The sequence below is a fragment of the Sus scrofa genome, chromosome 1 (genome assembly GCF_000003025.6).
Source record: "Sus scrofa isolate TJ Tabasco breed Duroc chromosome 1, Sscrofa11.1, whole genome shotgun sequence".
NCBI lineage: Eukaryota > Metazoa > Chordata > Mammalia > Artiodactyla > Suidae > Sus > Sus scrofa.
Genome location: NC_010443.5, coordinates 260,846,853 through 260,872,927, shown reverse-complemented (window position 1 = coordinate 260,872,927; position 26,075 = coordinate 260,846,853). Strand labels below are relative to the sequence as shown.

Here is a 26,075-nt window from a genome sequence, read left to right as displayed (position 1 = left end):
TCACCAGGAGGCATATAAGGACAGAGGGCCGCGGGCAGCCTGGCAGAGGGCACCGTAAACCCAGCCTGTCCATGGCGTCGCTGGTAATTTAGCAGCACAGCCTATTGGAACTGCAGGCCGAGTTGCTGGCTGATGGGCGGGCACGAAGGGCCTGAACTGCCCTCTCCCCTTACCACCTGCTGCCTCCCCCACTGCCCAGCCAGGTCCAAGCCAGCCTGGCTGTAAAGAGATAGTGGAGGGGATGGGGAAAGAGGGAGTAATTTTCACTGGGCAACTCTCTAGAAAATACAATCCAAGCACCATATGCAAACCTCCACCCCCTGCGAAAATAAAAATACTAATTTTCCCTTCTCATACTCACATGTACAAAAAAATTCATAAAATCCCCAGATGTATAAAAGACTTAAGTTTCTTAGATATGTAAAACCTTCAGAAAGCACAGCCCACAAACACTAAGGCACACACAAAACTCTTCCACTTTAGAGGCCCATCCCCCCAAAAATAAATGAAGCACCCACAGCTGCTTTCCTGTATCACCCCCTCCTCCCAGGATCTCCCTTCTAACTCTCTCTGGCTTAGAACACTCTTGCTCCTGACTGCTGTGCCTATGAATTCATTCGTCTTCCAGGCCAGCTGCTCTGTGCAGCCATTCCCAAGGTTAATGCCACGGTCCTCTATTTCGCCTAAGGCTCTTTGTCCACACTTTTGTTGCAGCATTTAACATCAACTATGGGGAGCTGCAAACAAATCTTAAAAAGCAGCAAACTAATGACTGACCGTTGCCCTTCGAGGATGCAGAGTCCACTGTTGTCACGGTTTCCAATTTTTGAATCCAGCTTTATAATGTGAAATATCTTAATTTTTAAATGACATTTCTGGGGAATGGCTTGAGTACACAAGGACATAAGTAAATTTTAAGGCAAGGAAACTTCTGTATCTTCATTATGGCAGTGGTTACACAAACATTAAAAAGTTCAATAACAAAAAAGTATACTTAAACTGGTGAATTGTATGTAAATAGCACCTTAAAGAAATGGTGAAAAACAATTCAAAATTGTTTTAAACTAGGCAGACCAAATAAAATACACCTGTTAGCCAAACTGGCCTGCAGGTGGCCAATTCATAGCCTCAGTATTTAACAGTTTACCTTCTATCTCATTCCTTGGGACTACAAATTCTTAAAGGCCTGATACAATTCCTAACAAAGGGTCCAACACAGCAGTTGTAGCCCTAATCGTGTCATTTACATCAACAGCTATGCAGACTCAGGCAAATTATTTAACCTGAGTTTTTTTGGGCGCGGGGGAGGGGGGTAAAGAAGTGCTAATACCTCTTTCACAGACCTCAAGTGAGAGTTAACAGAGGTTAATGGAAAAGTGCCTTACCAAACCTAAGACCATGTCAGCATTTCAAGAGCAGGTGATCTCATGCCAACTACCAAACAAGGTTTACTCAAGAAATCTCCACTTGTGGAAAAAACAGTGTTAGGGAAAATGAGGCTGAGTAGTCCTAAAAAAAAAAAACTTTATAGTCAAAGTTGATTTATTCAAAATAAATCAAGGCTGTAAAATTTTATACCTATTACATTAATAAGAAAGGCCACTGTTAAGGACCATTTTACCTTAGATTCTGAGATGATGTCCCAGAGTTCAGCACAGGACCCCGCACAGATTATGCTCAACAAATGTTTGTCAAGTGATCACATGACATGGATGCGTGACTGGTGATTATAAGGATGGTCATGATGAAGGTAATGTTGGGGTAACAGGGAAGGATGGCAAGAGATGAACTGTTATTTGGAAGAAACCATCTTTATAGTCTTTTCTTGCTTCAACTCAGGCACTTCTACTCTCTCCAGATTCAATTCCAAGATTAGACTCCAAAAGTCCATTTAAGCCTTTGGCAGATTCTTAAGATATGGTAAGTCTCAGAGCCACTCACTACCTGAGGCTCCAAGCTCTTCTGGACACTTCTTACCCTCTTTCTTTCTTTCCTCCTCCTTACTGGATTCAGATCCGGCCTCAAGACTCTTCAGATTCTGTACCATTTTTTTCACACACTTCTTTTTGTTTGTGTCTTCCTTTCTCTTCAACTCTCTGCTTAATTTTGAAGGTTCTTTTGCACCTCTTTATAAGTATACAATTTACTAAAATCTTTTGTAAAAGCCAAACTTCCAGCCAGGAAAGAATCCGTATCAACTGCATCAATGAGGTCTGGCGCCTAGTATAAGACAGTATTTGGTTTCCTTAGGTTCATCTTTATCTCTGGTTCCAGAGATTTGTCTTCTTCCTCATCTACAGATACAGACTGTTATTGCCAAAGCTTGAAACAAGTAGCTCATTAATTTTACTTTCATCGATATCAATGAATTGAAAACCCATCCATTTTGCAGACTGTTTTTCAACCTCTTCATTAGCTCTAGGGAAACATGCATAATCACCAGCATCATCCCAAAGTTTCCACTAGGCTTTATTAAGAGCAGCTGGTTTTTTATCATCCCTCACCTCTTTTATTACTACCAAAGCATCAGCAAGGCTTTTTTTTCAATAGAGTCAGCAAAGTGGTCAAATACACGCTCCGTGCAGAACCTCTTGAAAGCTTCAACTATACCCTGATCCAAGGGCTGAAGATAGTTAGTGCTTTCCAGAGGGAGAAACACAATATCAACATTAGAATGAACAAAGAATATGAGTCTAGGTAATTGGGACACCGGTCCAAAGTTAGCAACACTGAATTCAAGATTTTTTTCTGGGGTGTTCCTGTTGTGGCTCAGCAGAAATGAACCCAGCTAGTATCCATGAGAATGCGGCTTCAATCTCTGGCCTCGTTCAGTGGGTTAAAGATCTGGCTTGCCATGTGGTGTAGGTCGCAGACCCAGCTCGGATCCTACATGGCTGTGGGGAGGCTGGCAGCTGCAGCTCCGATGTGACCCCTAGCCTGGGAACTTCCATATGGCGCACCTGTGGCCCTAAAAAAGATTTTTTTTTGTTAAATAATTCCAGGTTCGATGAGTAAGACAATTAGGAAACCAATCCAAAATGATGACAGCTGTTAAAGATACTGTTAGTGACCGCCAGAAAACAGGAAGGCGTTTATTTTTTTCCACAAGACAAGTAGGATTAGGATCTTCATAAAGCAGCAACGATTTTTATCATTTTCTCACCTGCATCGATGGCACAAAAAATGAGGGAAAATCTATCCTTAGCTTCCTCTAAACTTTCCGGATTTTTGTTTCTTTCCCCAAAAACACACGAAGGAAAGCACTTTCAAAACAGGCTCATCTCCTTGGCGTTGAAGACCTACTGAGACACAAAGCCTCCGGCTCCCCTCAGTTTCTGGAGTTGCTTGGAATACATGAGAGCCGACTGGGTATTTAACGGTTCTTCCTCCCCCACCAACTTCGAATTTCTCAGACTACAGCCACTTCCCCACTTCTCAAACCATCCCTTGTACGCTGAAAACTTCTCTGGGTTGCCCCCGCAGCTGGCCTTCGGCGTCAGAGACCGGCCCCCTTTGGTCTAATCCTACACCCAAAAGATTAACGCAAGTCTCCATCTTCTCAATGTTTACGACACGGGGAATGCACAGCACCTGGAGTAGATGGCGAAATATGCTGGCCCTGATGGCCTTCTCGTTTTGCTTCAGGATCCGTGTGGTTGCCTGACTGACGCCCAAAGGGCGCCCCACGCCGCCTTTACTCACGCCTTCCTCCAGGTTATCGAGAATTTTCATTTCGTCTTCCAGAGCCATGACCCTCCGCCTCCTCTTAAAACGTCTTTGGCCCGGGAGCAGTACGCCCATCCCTCCGCTCGGCCTAAGACGCTGCTCAAGCTGCAGCGGCCTCCACTTTAACCACTGCTGAGAGCCTGGCTTTAGAGCCGGGGGACGCCCGCAGGGCCGTTTAACCTTCGGTTGGTCCTCATTCTCCCTACTCCGCTTGCGGGGCACTTCCTCTGCCTTCCCTCTCGGTGGGAAAGAAGCAAACAGACCGCAGCATCGGACTGTGGAACTAACAGAGCCGTAGCCAAGATGACACCCCGCGCGACCCCGTAACATCAGCGACCCCAATGGGTCCTGGTCTCGCGAGGCTTAGCAGCCCCTGAGCGCGCGCGGCCGCCAACTCTGAAATGCTATTGGCTCGCCCTGGCTGGTCCCAGTCCTGCCAAAACTCAGGGAACAGAGGCTGCGCCAGGCGGATCTCGCGAGGTTCGGGAAAATGCGCCGGGAAGAGGGCCGGCACATAGGCGGGAGGGGGCAAGATGGCGGCCCAGGTGCTGGCGCTCCTGAGGGAGGTGTCGCGGCTGGAGGCGCCGCTGGAGGAGCTGCGCGCTCTGCAATCGGTGCTGCAGTCGGTGCCACTCAGCGAGCTCCGTGAGCATGCTGCGGAACTGCACCTCGGTCCGCTTTTCTCCCTGCTCAACGAGAACCATCGGTGAGAGGATCCTTCTACTTGAGAAGGGGAGAGTGACACCCCCAGTTATGGAGACAGGGATGGCGTGGTAGCGGGGGAGGCTTTTCCCAGTCTCAGAGAAGGTTGAATTTAGCTGAAATTTCAGAGAGGGGAGGATTCTGGGCTGAAAAGCGAAAGACAGTGTTCAAGTCCAGGCTCTGAGGTGTGCCCCTGGCAGTCGCTTGCCAGGGAGGACTCCACAATCCTATATCGAAGTCCTTGACTTTTCTCCTCCTCTTAAGAAGGGGTACTATCCTGGCAATTTGACCGGATCCATCAATATTTTAAACTCATACCTTTTGATCCAGTAATTCCTGTTATAGAAATTTAACGTAGAGGTATGCTCGCACACAAAATGTACTTTCATGATAGAAGGTGACAGCAAAACAAAAAAAAAAACCTAGGAACAACCTGAATATCCAATAAAAGGGGATTCTTAAATTGATGATACGTGACTATGTAATGCTATGAAGCTATTAGAAAAACTGAGGCAGATCCAGTATGTGGACATGGAAAGATCTCTAATATATGTTGCTGAATAAAAAGAAGAAAATTGAAGCCTTTATGATCTCATTATGTGTAATTTTAGAAAAGGATTACAGGAGTTTCCTGGTGGCTCAGCAGGTTAGGGATTCCACATTGTCACTGCATTGGCTCTAGTTACTCCTGTGGCACAGGTTTGATTCCTGGTCTGGTAACTTCTGAATGCCGGAAGGTGCAGCCAAAAAGGGGGGGTGGGGGCGGTTACAACCCTCCTACACCCTTGTGAACACAGGCCAGTGTAACATTAAGAGTATCTGAAACTATTAACATACAAGTGCAACTTTGAATGGTAGGTTGGCAACTATTTTCATTTTATGTACATCTGTAGTGTTTGATTTTAAACACTTTGTATTTGATCATCTGATAACTTAAAAGACTTTTGAAATGTTTGTGATCCAGAAATTGTAAAAGAGCTTTTCTTCTGGAAGAGAATGAAGCACTGGATCAACACTGGGTGATTTCAGAGGGTTTTCTTGGCTCTGACCTTCTAAAAGTCCTCCCTTTTCATATGTGTTCTCCCTCTGTTAATTTCTCTTAGTTAACATTCAAGTCTGCCTGTGCAATGTCTCTGTCCATTTTAATTCAGGCCCTCATTTTCTCCCTTTTGTTAGGTCTGTTGCATTAGTCTGACTTCTCATTCATTACCTCTGAGCTTCCTTTTCTAGTGTGTCCTTCCCACATTGCAACCACAGTGAACTGCCCAGGTCGTTTGGCTCACATCTTTTCCATGGTTTCCCATTGACTCCAGTGTAAAATCATGACTTGTTAGTCTGGCATTTGGACCTTACAATATGTTTCCACCCTACTTTTCCAGCCTCATCCTTTTTCTCCACTCTACACATTTCATCTGCTCCAGCTACCGCGTGGCAATACTTACTTTCCCTTGAGCATGACTTGGCACTTTCCTAACTTTGTTCACACCAGTCCTTCTAACTGAAATGCCTCACCCTCTCTCCAAATCTGTCCATCCTTTAAGGCCCAGGTGAATTACCACCTCATCCAAAAAGGCTTTCTCAGTCACTACAGTTGGCAAGGGACTGGCCACGGATCTCCAGATCTGTTAACTTCTATTAATGATATTTGACAGTATCGCTTTATGTTATAATTCCATATGTGTTTGTTTCTAATCTGTAAATTCTTTGAAGGCAAAGAATATTTTGTTCATCTCTGCATGCTTCCTAAGGTGTAGCACATAATACAATATATGGCAAATGAGACATTAAACTCATGAATTTTAGAGAGCCCACCTAGTCCAATCACTTTATATTAAAGATGAAGAGAGTTTCAGTGACCACAACATAAGTTAATACCAGAGTTGCAATAGGAACAGAAATTTAGGGGAGTTTGAAGACAAAGTTTCATGGGATAGGTGGTTTATTGAATGGAGGAGCAGTGCTCTAGGAAACAATTTTAATGGAAATTTAAAGATAAAGTTATTCAGAACTCAGCACGTCATAGCTACTAATTACGATTTGTGGGAACATTCATTCTCTGGATAGTGGATTGGCAATATACATTTTCCTGATTAAATCACACAGGTTTATATGTTGGTTTGGGGTTTGGTTTTGTTTTTTGGGTTTTTTTTGTTTGTTTGGTATATGGAGTTCCTGGGCTAGGCCAGGCCAGGGATCAGATCCAAGCTTTAGTTGCAACATAAGCCACAGCTGTGGCAACACGGATCCTTAACCCACTGTGCTGGGCCAAGGATCAAACGTGCATCCCAGTACTCCCAAGATGCCACCAGTCCCGTTGTGCCACAGCGGGAACTCTGGATCTTTGCTGATAGTTATAAATCTAGACTTGACTGGAATTTTTGTGAGGGAAAGTAAGTCCTAAGATTACTTCCTTAAACATAAAAGGCTAACAAGACTGTATGTTATTAATTCTTTGGTTTCTTGATTTCAGAGGGCCACATGTGACCCTGTATCTGTGCATTGTACAGTTTAACCTACTATTGCTTTAAAGAGAAAAAAATTATTGGGAGTTCCTGTTGTGGTGCAGCAGAAATGAATCCGACTAGTATCCATGAGGATGCAGGTTCGATCCCTAGCCTTGCCCAGTGGGTTGGGGATCTGTTGTTGCCCTGAGCTGTGGTGTAGGTGGCAGATGGGACTCAGATCCCTTATTGCCGTGGCTGTGGTGTAGGCCAGCAGCTGTAGCTCCAATTAGACCCCTAACCTGGGACCTTCCATATGCTTTGGCCCTAAAAAGCAAAAAAACCCAAACAAACAAAAAAACACTTTATTGATACATAATTTACCAAAATAAACTGCACGTAGTAAAATACAGTTTGACAAGTTTTGGCATGTATATACCACAAAACCATCACCATAATCAAAGAAGCAAAAATGTCTCTCACCCCCAGAAGTTTCTTGTGCCCCTTCATGAGTCCCTTTCTGCCTCAGCCAGGCAACTGCTGTTTTGCTTCCTATCCTATATATGAGTTTGCCTCTTTATATATATATTTATAATACATAAATATATATTTTTATAACTATGAAATATTAAAAATATTATATTTTTATAAATATATATATATGTATTTTTACATAAATGGTGATGGGAGTTCCCTTCTGGCACAGTGGGTGAAGAGTCTGACATTGTCATTGCAGTGGCCCAAATCACTGCTGTGGCACAGGTTCAATCCCTGGCCTGGGCATTTCTACATGCTTCAGGCACAGCCTCCCCTTCCCACAAAAGGTGTCACTTACTATATACTCTTTTGTTTGGTTTATTTCACACAGCATTATTAAAGGTTTATCTATGTGGTGTGAAGTTCCCAGGCTAGGGATGGAATCAGAGCTACAGCTGCCGGCCTGTGCCACAGCCACAGCAACACAGGATCTGAACTGCATCTGCAACCTACACCACAGCTCACAGCAATGCCAGATCCTTATTAACCCACTGAGCAAGGCCATGGATCAAACCCATGTCCTCATGGATACTAGTTGGGCCATTGCCACTAAGCCACAACGGGAACTCCTATTTCGTTTCTTATCATTCATCCTTCTCCCCACTTCTCTCCCTCCGCATCATACCAAGCAACTTTTGGTACCTCGAAGGCATGATATTGTCTCATTTCTCTGTGACTTCATTTACTAGTATACCCTCGACTTGGAACGTATTTCTTCAATTAGATAACGCTCACTTTTTCCTAAAGTTTAGCTCAGGTGTTATCCCTCTGGGAAGCCTTCTCTGAACCCTGTCTTTTTATTTTTCTGTGTCTTCCACTAATCTGAGCTCCTTGAGACTGGAGAATATATCTTATTCTGATTTGTAGCCCAGCATAGGCGTGGTACATAACAGGTACTGAATAAATGTTGAGTAAATTGGTAGAAGCTGGTGTTTTGAAAGGAGGTCTGTGTGGAGAGCCTCATTGAGCCAGGTGTCAGATATTAGTAGGTTGTTACTTCTTACCTAGTAGGACATGAACTGATGACATCTCTGGTGTCTCCTTTAGGGAACAGACTACTTTGTGTGTATCCATCCTGGAGAGATTGCTTCAAGCTTTAGAGCCAGTTCACGTGGCTCGGAACCTCAAGGTTGACCTGCAGAGGGGACTTACTCATACCAATGATTCTGTAAAAATCCTCACTCTGTCCCAGGTAGGAAATTTTACTAGTACATCATAAGGGAATTGACGTTTAGTAACCATCTGCCCTGGGCAAGACTCTGTGCTGGGTGCCAAAAACAGAGGGGAAGAAAACATGTGCTCTCTCTATCCCTAGGGAGTGTCTAGTCTGTTCTAGTGTGCATGCCTAACTATAACCACAAGCTAAAGTAAGAAGTTCCACTCAGTACCATCTGAATCATTGATTCATCAACTACTGAGTTTCTTTTACCAGGTATTGTACCATATGCTGTTAGAGCTACTGTTTCTTTCCTTCAGTGAGCCCTTGGTCCAGAGCAAAAGCTTACCATGTTAAGTCTTATTGTAGTGTGATGGACAAAGTACTATTATAAAGGTCACTATACCAACAAATTAAGACAGTAACTCTTACTACCCTGGTAGCCTCACATGCTATAATTTAGGTAAAGAGCTGCTGTTGAGGACTATCCTGAAGTGACAGAAGATGAGCAGTTACTTATCCAAAAGATGTTCAACTACTGTTTTTCCTCTTCTCTGAATGGTTTGTTTAAGAAAGAGGGAGGAATTCCTGATGTGGCTCAAGAGGTTGAAAATCCAACTAATATCCATAAAGACGCCAGTTTTTTCCCTGGCCTTGCTCAGTGGCTTAAGGATCCAGCATTGCCATGAGCTGTGGCGTAGATCGAAGATGCAGCTCAGATCTCGAGTTGATGTGGCTGTGGTTTAGGCCAGCAGCTGCAGCTCCAATTTGACCCCTAACCTGGGAACTTCCATATGTTGAGGGTGCAGCCCTAAAGAGAAAAAAGAAAGGAGGGAAAGTATCAACTTATTTTTTGACCATTTATGTGCAAAAGTCTGTAGGAGGCTCTTTACCTATCTAGTCCCATTTAATCTTCATTACTATGGAGGACAGTAATTAAGTATTTCCATTTTACAAACAAAAGATTGGGTTCAAAGAAGTTATTTAATTTGCCCAAGATCAACACAACTGAAAATGGTAGAACTAGGATTTGTATTGTTTTCACTCACTAAGATGTCTCAACTCTTTATTCACCTTTTTTTTCCCTCTGCTTTCAAAGATGTGACTATCATCTCTATATTTGGCTTTAATGAATTTGGATCATTTGGAATTTTTAATGGCTCATCTTGTAGCCGTAAGCAGTAACTCGTGAAATAACTAAGGAAATTTGACCACCATGTGTTCCCATGTTGCCCAACATTGGAAGAGTAGTTCTGATTGTTGTTTTCTTTTCAGGTTGGAAGAATTGTTGACAATTCTGATGCTGTTACTGAGATTCTAAATAATGCTGAATTACTAAAACAAATCGTTTATTGTATTGGTGGAGAGAATCTGTCTGTAGCTAAAGCGGTGAGTCACAACCATCAGCCTAAACATGCAGAGACATTAGTGTTTTAAAAGACAGAGAAAGGCCTTCTGGATTGAGAGGTAAAGGTTTAGAATGGATGATTTGTGTCATTGAATTTGCAACCTCAGAAAGATGGTATCAAATGAATAAATAAATGATGTCAAATTAATACTAGTGAATCTCTTCTATTTTCTAGAAATCCATAGCTAAATTATCCATCATAGGGCTTACATTGGGTTTCTTGATAAGAAGCTTTTTTCTGTTTTCTGTTGGGAATACTCTGTATCTTTTCCAGTTATAAAGAATAGCTGAAATGTAGTGAATGCTCATTGGGTAAGATGCATTCCATCCACTAATTTTCACCTCAATCTTTTTTTTTTTTTTTTTTTTTCTTTTTGTCTTTTTAGGGCTATACCTGTGGCATATGGAGGTTCCCAGGCTAGGGGTCGAGTTGGAGCTGTAGCTCCCAGCCTATGCCTCAGCCACAGCAACACAGGATCTGAGCCTCATCTTCGACCTACACCATAGCTCATGGCAACCCCAGATCTTCAACTGAGTGAGGCCAGGGATCGAACCTGCATCCTCATGGTTACTAGTCAGATTCGTTTCTGCTGAGCCACGATGGGAGCTCACCTCAATCTTATAAAGTAGAAAATACAATTCTATATTTTTATGACTTAAATTATTTTCTTTCCTTATCAGGCCATTAAATCCCTGTCAAGAATTTCACTGACCCAAGCTGGACTGGAGGCTTTGTTCGAAAGTAATCTGCTAGATGATTTGAAAAGTGTGATGAAGACAAATGACATTGTTCGATACAGGGTGTATGAGGTAAGACTGAAAGCATACTTTCTGGTGCCTGTAATTCAAAATGCAGCAACGCTTAGATTAGAAGGCAGAATGGCTCATGTATCCTGTATTTATTGAGTATATAATCTGTTAGGGTCTATCCTAGGTGCCCAGGGTGTAGGGATGAACTCCCAACCTAGTATATGAGATGGTCATATAAAAAATATTTATACTACACTCTAAGTTCTGTAATAGAGGCGATACCGCTGAAACTAGACTTTGAAAAAATTAGCTGTAGTGGTGGTGGTAAGAAGAAGCTGTGTACTGAGCAGTGCGCTAAATCCTCACATAAGTACCTTCAATTCTCACAGTAAACCCTGTACTTCATTGTCATTAATCTCACTATTGATGGAGTCATTAACCCAAGACCACGCAGTTAGTAGGCTGCATATTCAAAAGGGACCTTCTGGAGTTCCTGTCGTGGCACAGTGGTTAACGAATCCGACTAGGAACCATGAGGTTGCGGGTTCGGTCCCTGCCCTTGCTCAGTGGGTTAACGATCCGGCGTTGCCATGAGCTGTGGTGTAGGTTGCAGACGCAGCTCGGATCCCGCGTTGCTGTGGCTCTGGCGTAGGCCTGTGGCTACAGCTCCGATTCGACCCCTAGCCTGGGAACCTCCATGTGCCGCGGGAGCGGCCCAAGAAATAGCAAAAAGACAAAAGAAAAAGGCGGCGGGGGGGGACCTTCTACAGTCTGTCTCCCTCTCCAGAACACTTTCTGACTTTGCATGCCTTAATATTACCCTGTCTTGGTTTTCCTTCTGCTTTTCTAGCTGTTTCTCCGTCTCCTGGCTCCTTAGCCTCTGCTGAACTTTTAATTGTTGGAATTTGTGAATGCAGAATCCCAAGCCCTGTTCTCACTGTGCTCTATATTCACTCCTAGGCAGTTGTGTTCATGCTGTGGTTTCACTTCCCACCTGGAATGGCAATGACTCTCACATGTAAACCTATGACCTCTCTTCTGAGCGCAGACATTCAAGTAAACTGCTTTCTGTAGGACGCTCATGCTCATGTTCAAATCAAACTCCTGATCTTGCCCACCTACCTCATGCCCCTAATAGAAAACAGCAGCAACAAACTGACGCCGTCTCACAGTCCAGATGGCTGGATATTGGACCTCCAGCTCATTGTCTATAAGGCCATGTTCTCCCTGCTTCATATCCATTCAGTTAGTTTTACTTAAACTCGTGCATTTCTCTTCTTTGACATAGTCACCACCACCGTAATCTAAGCTACCAGTGTTTCTCACCTGGAAGACTGTATTTGCATCCACATTGGTCCAATCTCATCCATTTTTGTCGCTGCTAGCTGTCGTCACATGCAGTCAGAATGATCTTTTGAAAAATCAAAATCTGGGAATTCCCATTGTAGTGCAGCAGAAACAAATCCGACTAGTATCCATGAGGATGCAGGTTCCATCCCTGGCCTCGCTCAGTGGGTTAAGGATCTGGCGTTGCCATGAGCTGTGGTGTAGGTCGCAGACACAGCTCAGATCCCACGTTGCTGTGGCTGTGGTGTAGGCTCCAATTGGAGCCCTAGCCTGGGAACCTCCATATGCCTAGGGTTTGGCCCTTAAAAAAACAAGCCAAAAAAAAGGAGTATTCTGTGCTAATTTCTCTCTTTTTTGTTTTTTTTTTTTTTTTTTTTTTTTGATCTTTTTCCCTTTTCTAGGGCTGCTCCCACGGCATATGGAGGTTCCCAGGCTAGGGGTCGAATCGGAGCTATAGTCGCCAGCCTACGCCAGAGCCACAGCAACACGGGATCTGAGCCGAGTCTTCAACCTACACCACAGCTCACGGTAACGCCAGATCCCTTAACCCACTGAGCAAGGGCAGGGATCGAACCCGCAACCTCTTGGTTCCTGGTCGGATTCATTAACCACTGAGCCATGACAGGAACTCTTAGAGTAATTTCTTGTGTGTTGAATGAATCTTCCTACTTGTGGAGACAAATAATGGGTTTTTAAAAATTCAATTATATAAAGTACCTAGTCCTTGCATTTTTTTTTGTCTTTTTTTTTTTTTTTTTTTTGCCATTTCTTGGGCCGCTCCCGAGGCATATGGAGGTTCCCAGGCTAGGGGTCTAATCGGAGCTGTAGCCGCCGGCCTACGCCAGAGCCACAGCAATGCAGGATCCGAGCCACATCTGCGACCTACACCACAGCTCATGGCAACACCAGATCCTTAACCCACTGAGGAAGGCCAGGGATTGAACCCGCAACCTCATGGTTTCTAGTCGGATTCGTTAACCACTGAGCCAGCCTAGTCCTTGCATTTAACTTAAAATGACATCAAACAAGTTTTGGCTGATTTGACCTTGTTGCTTTCTCTGTTCTTTTCTTCCAGCTAATTGTGGAGATTTCCTCCGTGTCACCAGAATCTTTAAACTACTGTACCACCAGTGGATTGGTAACACAGCTCCTCCGAGAACTGACCGGTGAGGATGTGCTGGTCAGGTATGTTGATGGAGAGAGTTCTTAAAGCAAATTATCTTCTTTTGAAGGCCAGAGGACCATCTTGGGACTTAAGTGTGATCTTCCCTAATGGAGCCTGTGCCCTGGTTGCCATCTCATGACTGATGTGTGTCCTGAAGAAGGGGCCTTTACAACATTGCTCAGCTTACACAGTGACAGCATCTTGAACTTAGCAAAGCCCTATATGACAATTCAGCTTCTTTTGAGTAACTGTGTTCCCTGTCCTTAGGCACATGGGCTCTTTAAAATTTGCCAATCACGGAATTCCCATCGTGGCACTGTGGTTAACGAATCCATCTAGGAACGATGAGGTTGTAAGTTCGATCCCTGGCCTTGGTCAGTGGGTTAAAAATCCAGCGTTGCTGTGAGCTGTGGTGTAGGTCACAGACTCAGCTCAGATCTGGCGTTGCTGTGGCTCTCGTGTAGGCCGGTGGCTACAGTGCCAGTTAGACCCCTAGCCTGGGAACCTCCATGTGCCATGGGAGCGGCCCTAAAAAAGGGAAGAAGACAAAAAATAAACAAATAAATAAATAAAATTTGCCAATCACATGGCTACTGCCATATGTATTAACTAACATGTAAACATATTCATTTTTTGACGTTAAATAATAGCACAATGGCATGATAGAAACACGGACTTTTGAAAATGAATGAGACTTGAGCTTGCATCTCTACTGCTTAGTAGCTGCTTGACCTCAGACAAACCTTTCTGCACCTGTCTCCTCATCTCCTAAGGGTAACAATGACTATAAAGATGATAATATGAAGATTAAGTGAATTGACCATGGAGAGCAGTACAAATAGGTTCTCAAGGAAATGTTAATTTCAGTATCTTTACTCCCAGCCCCCTGCTCCCTAAATCCCCTTTAGTATCTGCCAAGTGGTTCCTTGTAGATGATCCACAATTTACTAATACACTCTCACTGTTGAACGCTTGGTTTGTTTCAAGTATTTTGTTGTCCTAAAAGTTATCTTTGTATACATAGAATTTTGTTTTCTGTGTCTTAAATGATTTTCTGATTGTCCTGTGTTCTTTATTTTTTATATTTTTTTCTTTTTTAGCCACATGGCAGCATATGGAAGTTCCCTGGGCCAGGGATCAAACCTGCACCACAGCAGTGACCCGAGGCACTGCTGTGACAACACCGGATCCTTAAAAGCTCACTGAACCACAAGAGAACTCCCGTCCTGTGTTCTTTAAATGTGACTGAACTTGTTAAACTCACAAACGTAAACCAGTTACCAGTTGCACTGGCTAAAAGCATTTGGGTTACATTGTTTCATATTACTCTAATAAAAAATTATTTCGTTAAATTTCCTTAGCTTTGTAACAGAAAAAAAATCTTCGCAAATAGTTAAAATACCTTAGGATCAACTATAAAAATACTTTTTTTTTAGTTAATTGGGGAAATTTGGTCACGGTTAGGTATTGGCTAATGCCAAAGAATTATTTTTAAAATGTGGTAGGAGTTCCCATCACGGTGCAGCAGAAACAAATCCGACTAGGAACCATGAGGTTGCAGGTTTGATCCCTGGCCTCGCTCAGTGGATTAGGGATCCAGCATTGCTGTGAGCTGTGGTGTAGGTCGCAGATGTGGCTCGGATCTGACGTTGCTGTGTCTGTGGCATAGGCTGGCAGCTGTGGCTCCAATTTGATCCCTAGCCTGGGAACCTTCTTATGCCTCCTCAGGTGTAGCCCTAAAATAAGCAAAAAAAAAAAAAAAAAAAAAAAAAAAAAAAAAATGTGGTAAAGGCATTATAATTGTGTGAGAAAATATTCATGTTTTTTAGTGATGCATACTGAAGTATGCAGAGGTAAATGGCAAGATGACTAGAATTTGATCTAAGATAACTCAGCAAAAAAGGGAGGAAAAATTGAAATAAGTGAAGTAAAATCTCGATGGCTGTATAATCAGGATTATGGGTACATGGGGCTCACTGTACTGCTCTCTTTACTTTTGTATATGTTTGACATTTCAAGATAAAAGCAAAGTTTAAAAACTTTGAGGAAGTCGCTACATTATGGTGGTAACAATAGTGGGCCTCTGGCCAGAAGGACTTGGGTTTTTTTTGTTTTGTTTTTTTTGGGGGGGGGCTGCACTCTCAGCATATGGAGGTTCCCAGGCTAGGGGGTCCAATCAGAGCTATAGCTGCCGGCCTCCGCCACAGCCACAGCCACGCCAGATCTGAGCTTCGTCTGCGACCTACACCACAGCTCACAGCAACACCAGATCCTTAACCCACTGAGCGAGGCCAGGGATCAAACCCGCAACCTGATGGTTCCTAGTAGGTTTGTTTCCACTGTGCCATGACGGGAACTCCAGAAGGTCTTGATTTAAGTCTTAACTCTGCCTCGTAAAAACAACATGATTCTGGACAACTCACAGTTTTCTCATTCTTGTATCCTCATCCGAAAAGTACAGCCAGGATCATTGGCCTTTCACATTGGTGGGAAGAATTAAATAAGATAGCCTGTGTGAAAGTAGTTTATGAACTAAGCTAATCATTTGCAAAACCTTGGCATTTCAGAGCCACCTGTATAGAGATGGTGACATCACTGGCATATACTCATCATGGACGACAGTACCTTGCTCAAGAAGGAGTCATTGATCAGATTTCTAATATAATTGTTGGGGCGGATTCAGACCCTTTCTCTAGCTTCTATTTGCCAGGTAAGAAGTATTGATGCTTGTGGAAATGGTAGTGTGTGTTTTGTTTCTGAGTTACCTCTGACAGGAAAGGCCAGGGATTGTTTTCTTTAGAGCTCATTCCCTTGAGAGGATGCCCCATTGCCCTTTGATGAGGTGGAATCTTTTGCTCTTGAGAGCCAGGCACTGTTGATTCTGATTTTCTGGAAATATTGCCAAACTTCAGCCAAAAGAAAGAAAAATAAAACTACTAGTAATAGCATTTATAGTATATTGCAGAGATTCATCAAGTCTCTGAAGTTAGAATCTTTATCTAATGTGGAATTATTTTAGCCATTCTATTTTGGGACATGATTAATTGTTTGTTTGCTTTTCAGCACTTCCAGAAATAGATCAATCCCTTCCCTGGGTAGCCTTGCTTATTTCATTAATGAACCTCTCTATTTAAAATTTTTTTCTTGATAATGACTCCAAACTTCCCTCCCTATCATTTGTATCCACTGGTCCTTGTTTTTTGTTCTCCCTCTTGCCTATGACAATGCTTCAGTATTTGGACCCAGCTCCATTGACACCCTGGGGCTTCTATTCCCTCAGGGGCACAGATTACAGGTCTCATTATGCTCTCTCTGATTTCCAGGTAACACAGTATCATAATCTTTCTCCTCTTTCTGGCCTGTAATTTCTTACTGTCCCACGAAAGCCTAGGGCCCACAATTGATGCTGTCTTCTTCATCTATTAAAATATATTATTGTAAATATCTTTAGGATTTGTGAAGTTTTTTGGAAACCTGGCTATCATGGATAGTCCTCAACAAATCTGTGAGCGTTATCCTGTCTTTGTGGAGAAAGTCTTTGAAATGACAGAAAGTCAGGACCCCACCATGATTGGTGTAGCAGTGGACACGATTGGAATCCTGGGATCCAATGTTGAAGGAAAACAGGTTTTACAGAAAACAGGTTGGTATGACTTGTTTTGGCTTTCCTTAGGGATGTCTCAATTTTTGACAAGGATTCATCATGTAAATTCATTTGCTGTTACATTAACTGCATGGTAGAAACTACTTTTACAGATGGCAGTCTTTTTACCATGACCGTGTACTAACCCCTTTTAACTCCCCCAAAAAGTCTCAGAGTTCTCGTTGTGGCTCATTGGGTTACGAACCCAACTAGTATCTATGAGGTTACAGGTTCGATCCCTGGTCTCGCTTCAGTGGGTTAAGGATCCCGCATTGCCGTGAGCTCTGGTGTAGGTCACATTGTGGTGTAGCTGTGGTGTGGTGTGGTGTAGGCAGATGCTGCTCACATCCTATGGTTATGGCATAGGCCAGCAACTATATCTACAATTTGACCCCTAGCCTGGGAACTTCCTTTTGCCACAGGTACGGCCCTAAAAATCAAAAAATAAGTAAATACATAGTCTCATAATTATTACTGAATTTTTTTTTAACTTGACTGTACCAAACACTCTTTCCCCTCCGCATCTTCTGTATATAGTATTCTTGGTACAAAGACCGTAGTCTGGAGTCAGAAAGACCTGGATTCATGTCCCAGTTCTAACACTGACTTAGTTTTTTGAACTTCACTACTCTAGGCTTCATTTTCCTCATTTATAAAAAGAGTATAACAACTGCTTCTCAGTGGTTGTGAATATTTAATGAAAAGACGTATTTTATTTTTATTTTTTATTTTTTTTAGGGCCACACTCTTGGTATATGGAAGTTCCCATGCTAGGGGCCAAATTGGAGCTGCAGCTGCCAGCCTGTGCCACAGCCACAGCAACACAGGATCTGAGCCTCATCTGTGACCTACACCACAGCTCACAGTGCCTGATCCTTAACCCACTGAGCAAGGCCAGGGATCAAACTAGCATCCTCATGGATACCAGTCAGGTTCATTACTGCTGAGCCACAATGGGAACTCCCAAGACATTTGTTTTATATATTTGCAATGTCAAGGAAGGAAAACAAAAATTTGTTACAAGATTTTGTGTAAGTTTGATACTTGGAATTGACAGAACATTGTAAATCAACTTTACTATTAAAATAAAATTAGGGAGTTCCCCCTGTTGTGATGCAGCGGAAACGAATCTGACTGGGAATCATGAGGTTGCAGGTTCCATCCCTGGCCTCCCTCAGTGGGTTAAGGATCCATCGTTGCCATGAGCTGTGGTGTAGGTCGAAGAGGCAGCTCAGATCTGATGTTGCTGTGGCTCTGGTGTAGGCTGGCATATAGCTTTGATTAGACTCCTAGTCTAGGAACCTCCATATACCGCAGGTGCAGCCCTAAAAAGCAAAAAAAAAAAAAGAAGAAAAGAATCAAAATAAAATTTTAAAAAGATTGAAGAGTTCCCGTTGTGACACAGTAGAAGCAAATCCACTAGTATCCACGAGGATGTGGGTTCAATCTCTAGCCTCTCTCAGTGGGTCTGGGATCCAGCATTGCTGTGAACTGTGGTTGCAGACACTGCTCAGGTCCCACGTTCCTTTGGCATTGCTGTAGGCCAGCAGCTACAGCTCCAATTCAGCCTCTAACTTGAGAACTTCATATGCCATGGGTGCAGCCCTAAAAAGCCAGAAAAAAAAGATTGATACTTGGCACTGTGGCACATCCTTGAGTATCTTGCAAGTACTATGATTTCTACACAAAAAATAATGTACAGCAAGGTTAAAACCCTTGTGAAGTATTTGTTGAAAATTATTATGCTATTGTGTATCACAGCTGGTATTCAAGTTGTATGTGCTTTTCTAGGTGCTTTTACCTGTGACATAAAATCCCTTTACAATCCTGCACATAACATACTATTGTCATTCTCATTTTACTGATAAGGTAGCTGAAACTCAGAGAAGTGAAGAAAATTTTCTAAGATCATTTTTCAAACTGTGGAGCAACTGCTACTCAGATGCAGGTCCTTTTATTCCAAATCCTGTACACTTTAATTTATATGTCTTGTATTGCATATGAATGTGTCATGGTCTCTGACTACATGTTTAATTTCATGTTGGCTTAGGTTGGTAGCAGTCATAGTGTATGAAAGTGTACTTTTAAAAATCTCATTGTTCACTTAACATCCATTAGGATGGCGATTATTTGAAAAAAACAAAACAAAACAAAACAAAATAGGGGAGTTTCCATCATGGCTTGGTGGTTAAGAAATCTGACTAGCATCCATAAGAATACAGATTCGATCCCTGGCCTTGCTCAGTGGGTTAAGGATCCTGTGTTGCTGTGGCTGTGATATAGGCTGGCAGCTATAGCTCGAATTGGACCCCTAGCCCGGTACCCTCCATATGCCACTGATGCGTCCCTAAAAAAAAAAAATCAGAAAATAGGAGTTTCTGTTGTGGCTCAGGGGATTAAGAACCCAACATAGTGTCTATGAGGATATGGGTTTGATCCCTGACCTCACTCAGTGGGTTAAGAATCCAGTGATACCACAAGCTGTGGCGTAGGTCTCAGTTGCAGCTAGGATCCTGCATTGCCGTGGCTGTGGCATAGTTCAGCAGCTGCAGTTGGAATTCAACCTCTAGCCTGGGATCTTCCATATGCCACATGTGCAGCTGAAAAAAACAATCGTAAAAAAAGAAAATAGGAGTTCCCGTCGTGGCGCAGTGGTTAATGAATCCGACTAGGAACCATGAGGTTGCAGGTTCGATCCCTGCCCTTGCTCAGTGGGTTAAGGGATCTGGCGTTGCGTAGGTTGCAGACGCGGCTCAGATCCCTCGTTGCTGTGGCTCTGGTGTAGGCTGGCCGATTAGACCCCTAGCCTGAGAACCTCCATATGCCGCTGGAGCGGCCCAAGAAATGGCAAAAAGACAAAAAAAAAAAAGAAAGAAAGAAAAAGAAAATAGCAGGAGTTCCTGTGATGGCACAGGGAAACAAATCCGACTAGGAACCATGAGGTTTCGTGTTCGATCTCTGGCCTTGCTCAGTGGGTTAAGGATCAGGTTTGCTTATGAGCTATGGTATAGGTCGCAGACGTGGCTCGGATCTGGCGTTGGCCGGCAGCAACAGCTCTGATTAGACCCCTACCTGGGAACCTCCATATACCACAGGTGTGGCCCTAAAAAGACAAAAGCCAAAAAAAAAAAAAAGAAAATAACATATGTTGACAAGATGTGAGAAATTAGAGCTCTTGTGCGTATCTGGTGGTAATGTGGAAACATTATGGTGGTTCCTCAAAAAATTAAACATAGAATTATCATGTGATCCAGCAGTTCCACTTCTGGGTATATACCCAAAAGAGTGGAAAGCAGGGACTTAAATAGATATTTGTACACCTGTGTTCATTAATAGCATTATTCACCATAACCAAAAAGGGTAGAAACAAACCCAAGTGTTCATTGATGAGTGAATGGATAAACAAAATGTAGTGTATACATCCAGAGGAATGTTATTTAGTCTTTAAAAAAAAGAATGTAGGGAGTTCCTGTTATGACTTAGCGGTAACAAACCCAACTAGGATTCATGAGGTGGGTTCAATCCCTGGCCTCGTTCAGTGGGTTAAAGGATCCGATGTTGCCATGAGCTGTGGTGTAGGTCACAGACAAGGCTCAGATCCAGAGTGGCTGTGGCTGTGATGTAGGCCGTCAGCTGTAGTTCCGATTTGATCTCTAGCTTGGAACTTCCATGTGCCAAGGGCGCAGCCCTAAAAAGCAAAAAAAACAAAAACCAAAAAAAAAAGAATGTAATTCTCATATGTGCTATAACATAGGAGAACCTTAAAGACATCATGCTAAGTGAAATAAGCCAAACACAAAAGGACAAATATTGTATGATTCCACTTGGTACCTAAAATAGTTAAATTCACAGAGATAAAGTAGAACGGTGGTTACCAGGGGACGGGGGTAGGAGGAAAGGGGAATTGTTAATGAACAATGAGTTTCAGTTTGAGGTGATGAAAAACCTCTGGGGGTGGATGGTGGCGATGGTTGCACAACATTGTGAATGTACTGAGTGGTATGCTTAAACCTGGTTAAAGTGGTAAATTTTACGTTATGTGTGTTTTACCACAATAAAAAAAAATCTTGTTATTCTTCAAAGGAACTCGCTTTGAACGATTGCTCATGAAAATAGGATATCAAGCAAAGAATGCCTCAACAGAGCTCAAAATTAGGTGTTTGGATGCAGTTTCCTCTCTTTTTTATTTACCAGTAAGTAGACTGGGAAATTAATAAAGGACTTAGGGATATGTAGGGGAGAAGAAATCTGTATGAATCAACATAATACTGGTTAACTTACTATAAATGTTGACCAAAAAACGCCATCTTTCTCACTTGTAGTGAAAGAAGATAACCCTCATTTATGACTGGTGACATTTTTTAAGTTAAAGTGGAATCGTAGAATGTTAAAACTGGAAAGGAGAGTTCCCTGGTGTCTCTGCAGGTTAAGGATCCAATATTGTCACTGCTGTAACTCCGGTCATCTCTACGGTGCAGGTTCAGTCCTTGGCCTGGGAACTTTCACATGCCAAAAAATGAACAAAAAAGCTGGAGAGCACCCTAGAAATTGCTTAATCAACCCCCCCCCCCAAAAAAAGCAAAAAACTGGGGCAGTTTGGGCTGAGTTTAGGGGGAAGCACTTCAGGCTTGGCAGAGACCACACAGCAAGTTAAAGACAGAGTATGATCAGAATCCAGGTTTCCTGACTTTCTAGTGTCCTGAGATTTTCCTTTTCCGTCCTGTAGCCTGAACAGCAGACTGATGACCTCCTGAGGATGACAGAATCCTGGTTTTCTTCTTTATCTCGGGACCCGCTGGAGCTCTTCCGTGGCATCAGTAATCAACCTTTCCCTGAACTACACTGTGCTGCCTTAAAAGTGTTTACGGTAAGCATTCTCTTCACAAGCCTTTCTAGGCCTCTGCCAGCTCAGTACCTGAATACTTAGTGAGCCAGTCCCTCTGCCTTGCCCTAGGGATACACAAGAGCACAGGAAGTTTCTGCCCTCTACTCTTAGTGTAGACTAATGAGGGAGACAGCTTTGTAGATAGATTTTATTAGTAAAAGGTATTAATTAGGTGCTACAGCATATGTTTGAACAGGATTAATTAATTAATCCAGAATTAATTCGGGATTCTTTACGTCCCTAGCCCAGGTTTTCCCAAGCCTTATTTCCTGCCCTTCCTTTCTGGCATAGGATGTTCTAGTGATACCAGACTTCTCATTTCATATCTCTGCATCCTCCTGTACTCTTTCCATTCAACAGTCTTCCCTGACTTCCTGGCTTTGCTTGTTAACCACTCATTCATTTTTCAAGAACTAGCTGAGGTATCTCTTCAGCAGGTGTTGCGAAAACCCACAAGGTTGAGCTAAGCAATATTGGCTCTTATACTTTGCATTTATTGATTCATTCAGCAAAGATTTGCTGAGTTTATTTTCTTTTTTCTTTTTGCTTTTTAGGGCCACATCCTCAGCATATGGAAGTTCCCAGGCTGGGGGTCAAATCAGAGCTATAGCTGCCAGCATACACAACCACAGCAATGCAGGATCCAAGCCACATCTGTGACCTCCACCACAGTTCACAGCAATGCCAGATCGCCAACCCACTGGGCAAGGCCAGGGATCAAACCTGCATCCCCATGGATACTAGGCAGATTTGTTTCTGCTGTGCCGCAACGGGAACTCCTTGAGTGAAATTTTCAAAAATATTTATATAAGTTGCTATTGGAGTTCCCATCGTAGCGCAGTGGAAATGAATCTGACCAGGAGCCATGAGGTTACAAGTTTGGTCCCTGGCCTTGCTCAGTGGGTTAGGGATCCGGCGTTGCCTTGAGCTGTGGTGTAGGTCACAGACATGGCTCAGGTCTCGCATTGCTGTGACTGTGGTATAGGCCGGCGGCTATAGCTCCAATTGGACCCCTAGCCTGGAAACCTCCATATGCTGCAGATGAGGCCCTGAAAAGCAAAAAAAAAGCAAAAAAAAAAAAAAAAAAAGAACCATATAAGTTGCTTATTCATTATTTTTAAATTTGAAAAAGATCAAGAAGTAGAATATACCTGTTTGGTATATTTCCTTTTAGTATTGGTATTTGTTAATATTTATTTATTTACTTATTTATTGGTGAAGTATTTCAAACACACAGTCATGCTACCCATGCCCAATCCAGTTCCCTTTTCTCCCTCTCTGGATGTAATCACTGTGATGAATTCAGGATTCATAAGCACACGCATGATTTTATGCTTTTACTACCTATGCATGTATACTTAAATTATAGTTTTTTTTCATGGTTGTATTATATTTTAAAATTATAGTATTTTACATATTCTTAAATTGTGTAAATAGTATGCTGTTCATATCGTTTCGCAATTTGCTTTTTCTCTTTAACATTATGTTTTTAAGACTTATCTAAACTAAAAGAGGCAATTAGAAAGTCACTAGGGAGTTCTCCTTGTGGCTCAGCAGTAACTAACCCGACTAGCATCCATGAGGATGCAGGTTTGATCCCTGGCCCCTTCAGTGTGTTAAGGAGCTGGCGTTGCTGTGAGCTGTGGTGTAGGACAGCAGCTGTATCTCCAATCTGACCCCCAGCCTGGGAACTTCCATATGCTGTGGGTGCTGCCCTATAAAGACAAAAAAAAAAAAGAGAGAAAGTCATTAGTATTTCATTGTATGGCTATAGTGTGTCATTCTCCAGTAAGTGAAGATTTAGATGGTATCTATTACAAATGATGCTACAATGAACATTCTTAAATATATCCTCTTATGCACATGTATGACAGTTTAGGGTAGTATTTACTAGTCTTTGATTGGATTTTTTCCACTGTTATAATTATACCATGTATATATATACACTTTTTTTTTTTGTCTTTTTAGGGCTGCACCCACGGCATATGGAGGTTCCCAGGCTAGGGGTCCAATCAGAACTGTAGCCACCGGCCTACACCAGAGCCACAGCAACACAGGATCTGAGCTGCGTCTGCGACCTATACCACGGCTCACAGCAATGCCAGATCCTTAACCCACTGAGCGAGGCCAGAGATGGAACCCGCAACCCCATGGTTCCTAGTCGGATTCATTAACCACTGAGCCATGATGGGTACTCCAACCATGTATATAATTTGGATCTGTTTTTGTTTTTTGTTTTTTTTTTTTTGTATAACAGATTTACCTATTCTTTATAAACTTTTTTTTTTTTTTTTGGCTGCACCTAAAGTATGTGGAAGTTCCCAGGCTAGGGATTAAACCTGTGCCACAGCAGCGACCCAAACCGCTGCAGACAACACCAGCTCTTTAACTCACTGTGCCACAAGGGAATTCCCTAAACATTATTCTTAATATTTATTTAACTTTTTATTGCTATGTACCATAATTTTACTAACCCATATGGCCGCTATTCAGGGTTTATACTGTACCTTTCATACTGTGATGAGCATCTTTGTATACAAAGTTTTTTTTAATATTTTGATTATTAAGTTAGAGTTTCAGGAGGGAATTTACTTAGGCAAAAACTAACACTTTCGGAGTTCCCTTTGTGGCTCAGCAGTAATGAACTCAACTAGTATCCAGGAGGATGTGGTTGAATCCCTGGCTCTTCTCAGTGGGTTAGGGATCTGGCATTGTCATGAGCTCTGGTGTAGGTCACAGAGATGGCTTGTGTTGCTGGGGCTATGGCATAGCATGGCAGCTGCAGCCCCAATTCGACCCATAGCCTGGGAACTTCCATATGCCACAGGTGTGGCCATAAAGAGCAAAAAGAAAAAAAAAGTAACATTTTTAAAGTTCATATTGCCATATTTCTTCTAAGGTTTGTGCTATCCTGTTAACAAACTTATCTTCTTAAGACTCAGAGGAATTATTCTTTCTTCTTTCTATTTCAGGCCATCGCAAACCAACCCTGGGCTCAGAAACTTATGTTTAACAGTCCAGGTTTTGTAGAATATGTGATGGACCGGTCCGTAGAGCATGACAAAGCTTCAAAGGATGCCAAATATGAACTGGTAAAAGCGCTTGCCAATTCCAAGACAATTGCAGAAATCTTTGGTAACCCAAATTATTTGAGGCTTAGAACTTACCTGAGTGAAGGTCCATACTATGTGAAACCTATTTCCACGACAGCAGTGGAAGGAGCAGAATGATTTCTTCTAGAGTCTAGACCATTTATTGACCAAAATTTCTCCTGAGGCATTTGACTCCATATGTGTTTTACAAAACAGAAACTTCCCTACCACCAAAATTATCATGGAATATCTGATGTAATCTTACCATCAACATTTGTTGTGTTTCTACATTGAAATTCAGTGTAAAACCAGGAAAGCAGACAAACTTGATCGTAATTGAACCAGACAGTTCTCAGATTCCTTTGACTGCCTTAGTCCTTGCAAAAAGATGGAAGAAGTTTTATTTTCCCCCCAGAAAATTTTTGTGGACTTACTATATTATTTTAAAATCCACTTCATCTAAAATTGTTTGTGAATTCTCATCGCTTTTTTCTTGGTCCTTTTCCACCTTCTGATTCCACTTGCAAAGTCTTGGATATAAATTTTCTTTGAAAAACAGGTAATATGCAATTTTAAAATTATGTTCCCTATAATAAGAAGTACTTTTAACAAGTTTTTTTTTTATTTTTTGTTACTATTATTCCTTTTAAAAATAAACAATCTTAAAAATATTTCTAGTGTTCCTTGATGCTTTTTTTGCTGTTTAGCAATGCCTTTTACTCTGTTCTGGTTTTGGCTGAGGTGGAATGATAATGTGCCAAACCAGAAAGGTTTGCTTTTGATTTTTGAGATTCATCAAGTCAATATTGAGTTGATCAGATAGGGGAAAACTGACTCCCGAAAACCAGAGTCAGAATGGAGGGGACACCCTGCCTAAACCAGGATACTGATTAGCAAAGGATGCACTTTCTTTTCATTGATTAAAAAATGTTCCCACCTGTTTTCCTATTTTTCAGCTGTCTAGGGCAAAGCAAAAAAATAAAATAATAAAGGGCAGAGCAATCATTTTACCAACCTAGAGGTTTCTACATGAATTTGTTATCAGTGTGATAGTTCAGCATGTAGAGATAGGTTTCTTTTGAGCCATGGTGACATTGATAAACCAGCTCTTCTCTGTAGCAAAATGATTCTCAGGTGACTGGAATTTTATTGTCCCCAGATTAGTCATCTCTCTTCTGCCATCTCTGGTACCTCTGAGTCCCCTTTTCCATGTTTCCATACTG

The 26,075-nt window shown here is 42.3% G+C and overlaps 2 protein-coding genes across 6 annotated transcripts in view; one reads left to right on the top strand and one right to left on the bottom strand.

Moving 5' to 3' along the window:
- The window catches only part of LOC102164650 (protein CutA homolog), a 28,962-nt gene extending 24,810 nt beyond the window's left edge, over positions 1 to 4,152 (bottom strand). Inside the window, exon 1 of one of the 5 annotated variants that reach the window (XR_002337450.1) lies at positions 1,622 to 4,134. Coding sequence is in view for 3 of the 5 variants with exons in the window: in XM_005660390.3 (XP_005660447.1) it covers positions 3,592 to 4,056 (465 nt within the window). In the remaining 2 variants the exon portion in view is untranslated. The other 4 variants (XR_002337451.1, XM_005660390.3, XM_013993809.2 and 1 more) reach the window with 4 other exon arrangements.
- PSMD5 (proteasome 26S subunit, non-ATPase 5) lies at positions 4,161 to 25,525 on the top strand. The gene is made up of 10 exons (XM_021068163.1): positions 4,161 to 4,432; positions 8,454 to 8,598; positions 9,838 to 9,951; positions 10,652 to 10,780; positions 13,143 to 13,252; positions 15,800 to 15,942; positions 16,684 to 16,875; positions 20,959 to 21,068; positions 21,602 to 21,742; positions 24,733 to 25,525. The coding sequence occupies exons 1-10, from the start codon at positions 4,260 to 4,262 to the stop codon at positions 24,988 to 24,990; spliced, it is 1,515 nt and encodes a 504-aa protein (XP_020923822.1). The 5' UTR covers positions 4,161 to 4,259; the 3' UTR covers positions 24,991 to 25,525.

Coding starts and splice junctions, on each gene's coding strand:
- PSMD5 (XM_021068163.1), top strand. CDS start 4,260: ATGGCGGCCCAGGTGCTGGCGCTCCTGAGGGAGGTGTCGCGGCTGGAG. Junction 9,952..10,651: donor ATCTGTCTGTAGCTAAAGCG/GTGAGTCACAAC, acceptor TTTCCTTATCAG/GCCATTAAATCCCTGTCAAG. Junction 10,781..13,142: donor TTCGATACAGGGTGTATGAG/GTAAGACTGAAA, acceptor CTTTTCTTCCAG/CTAATTGTGGAGATTTCCTC.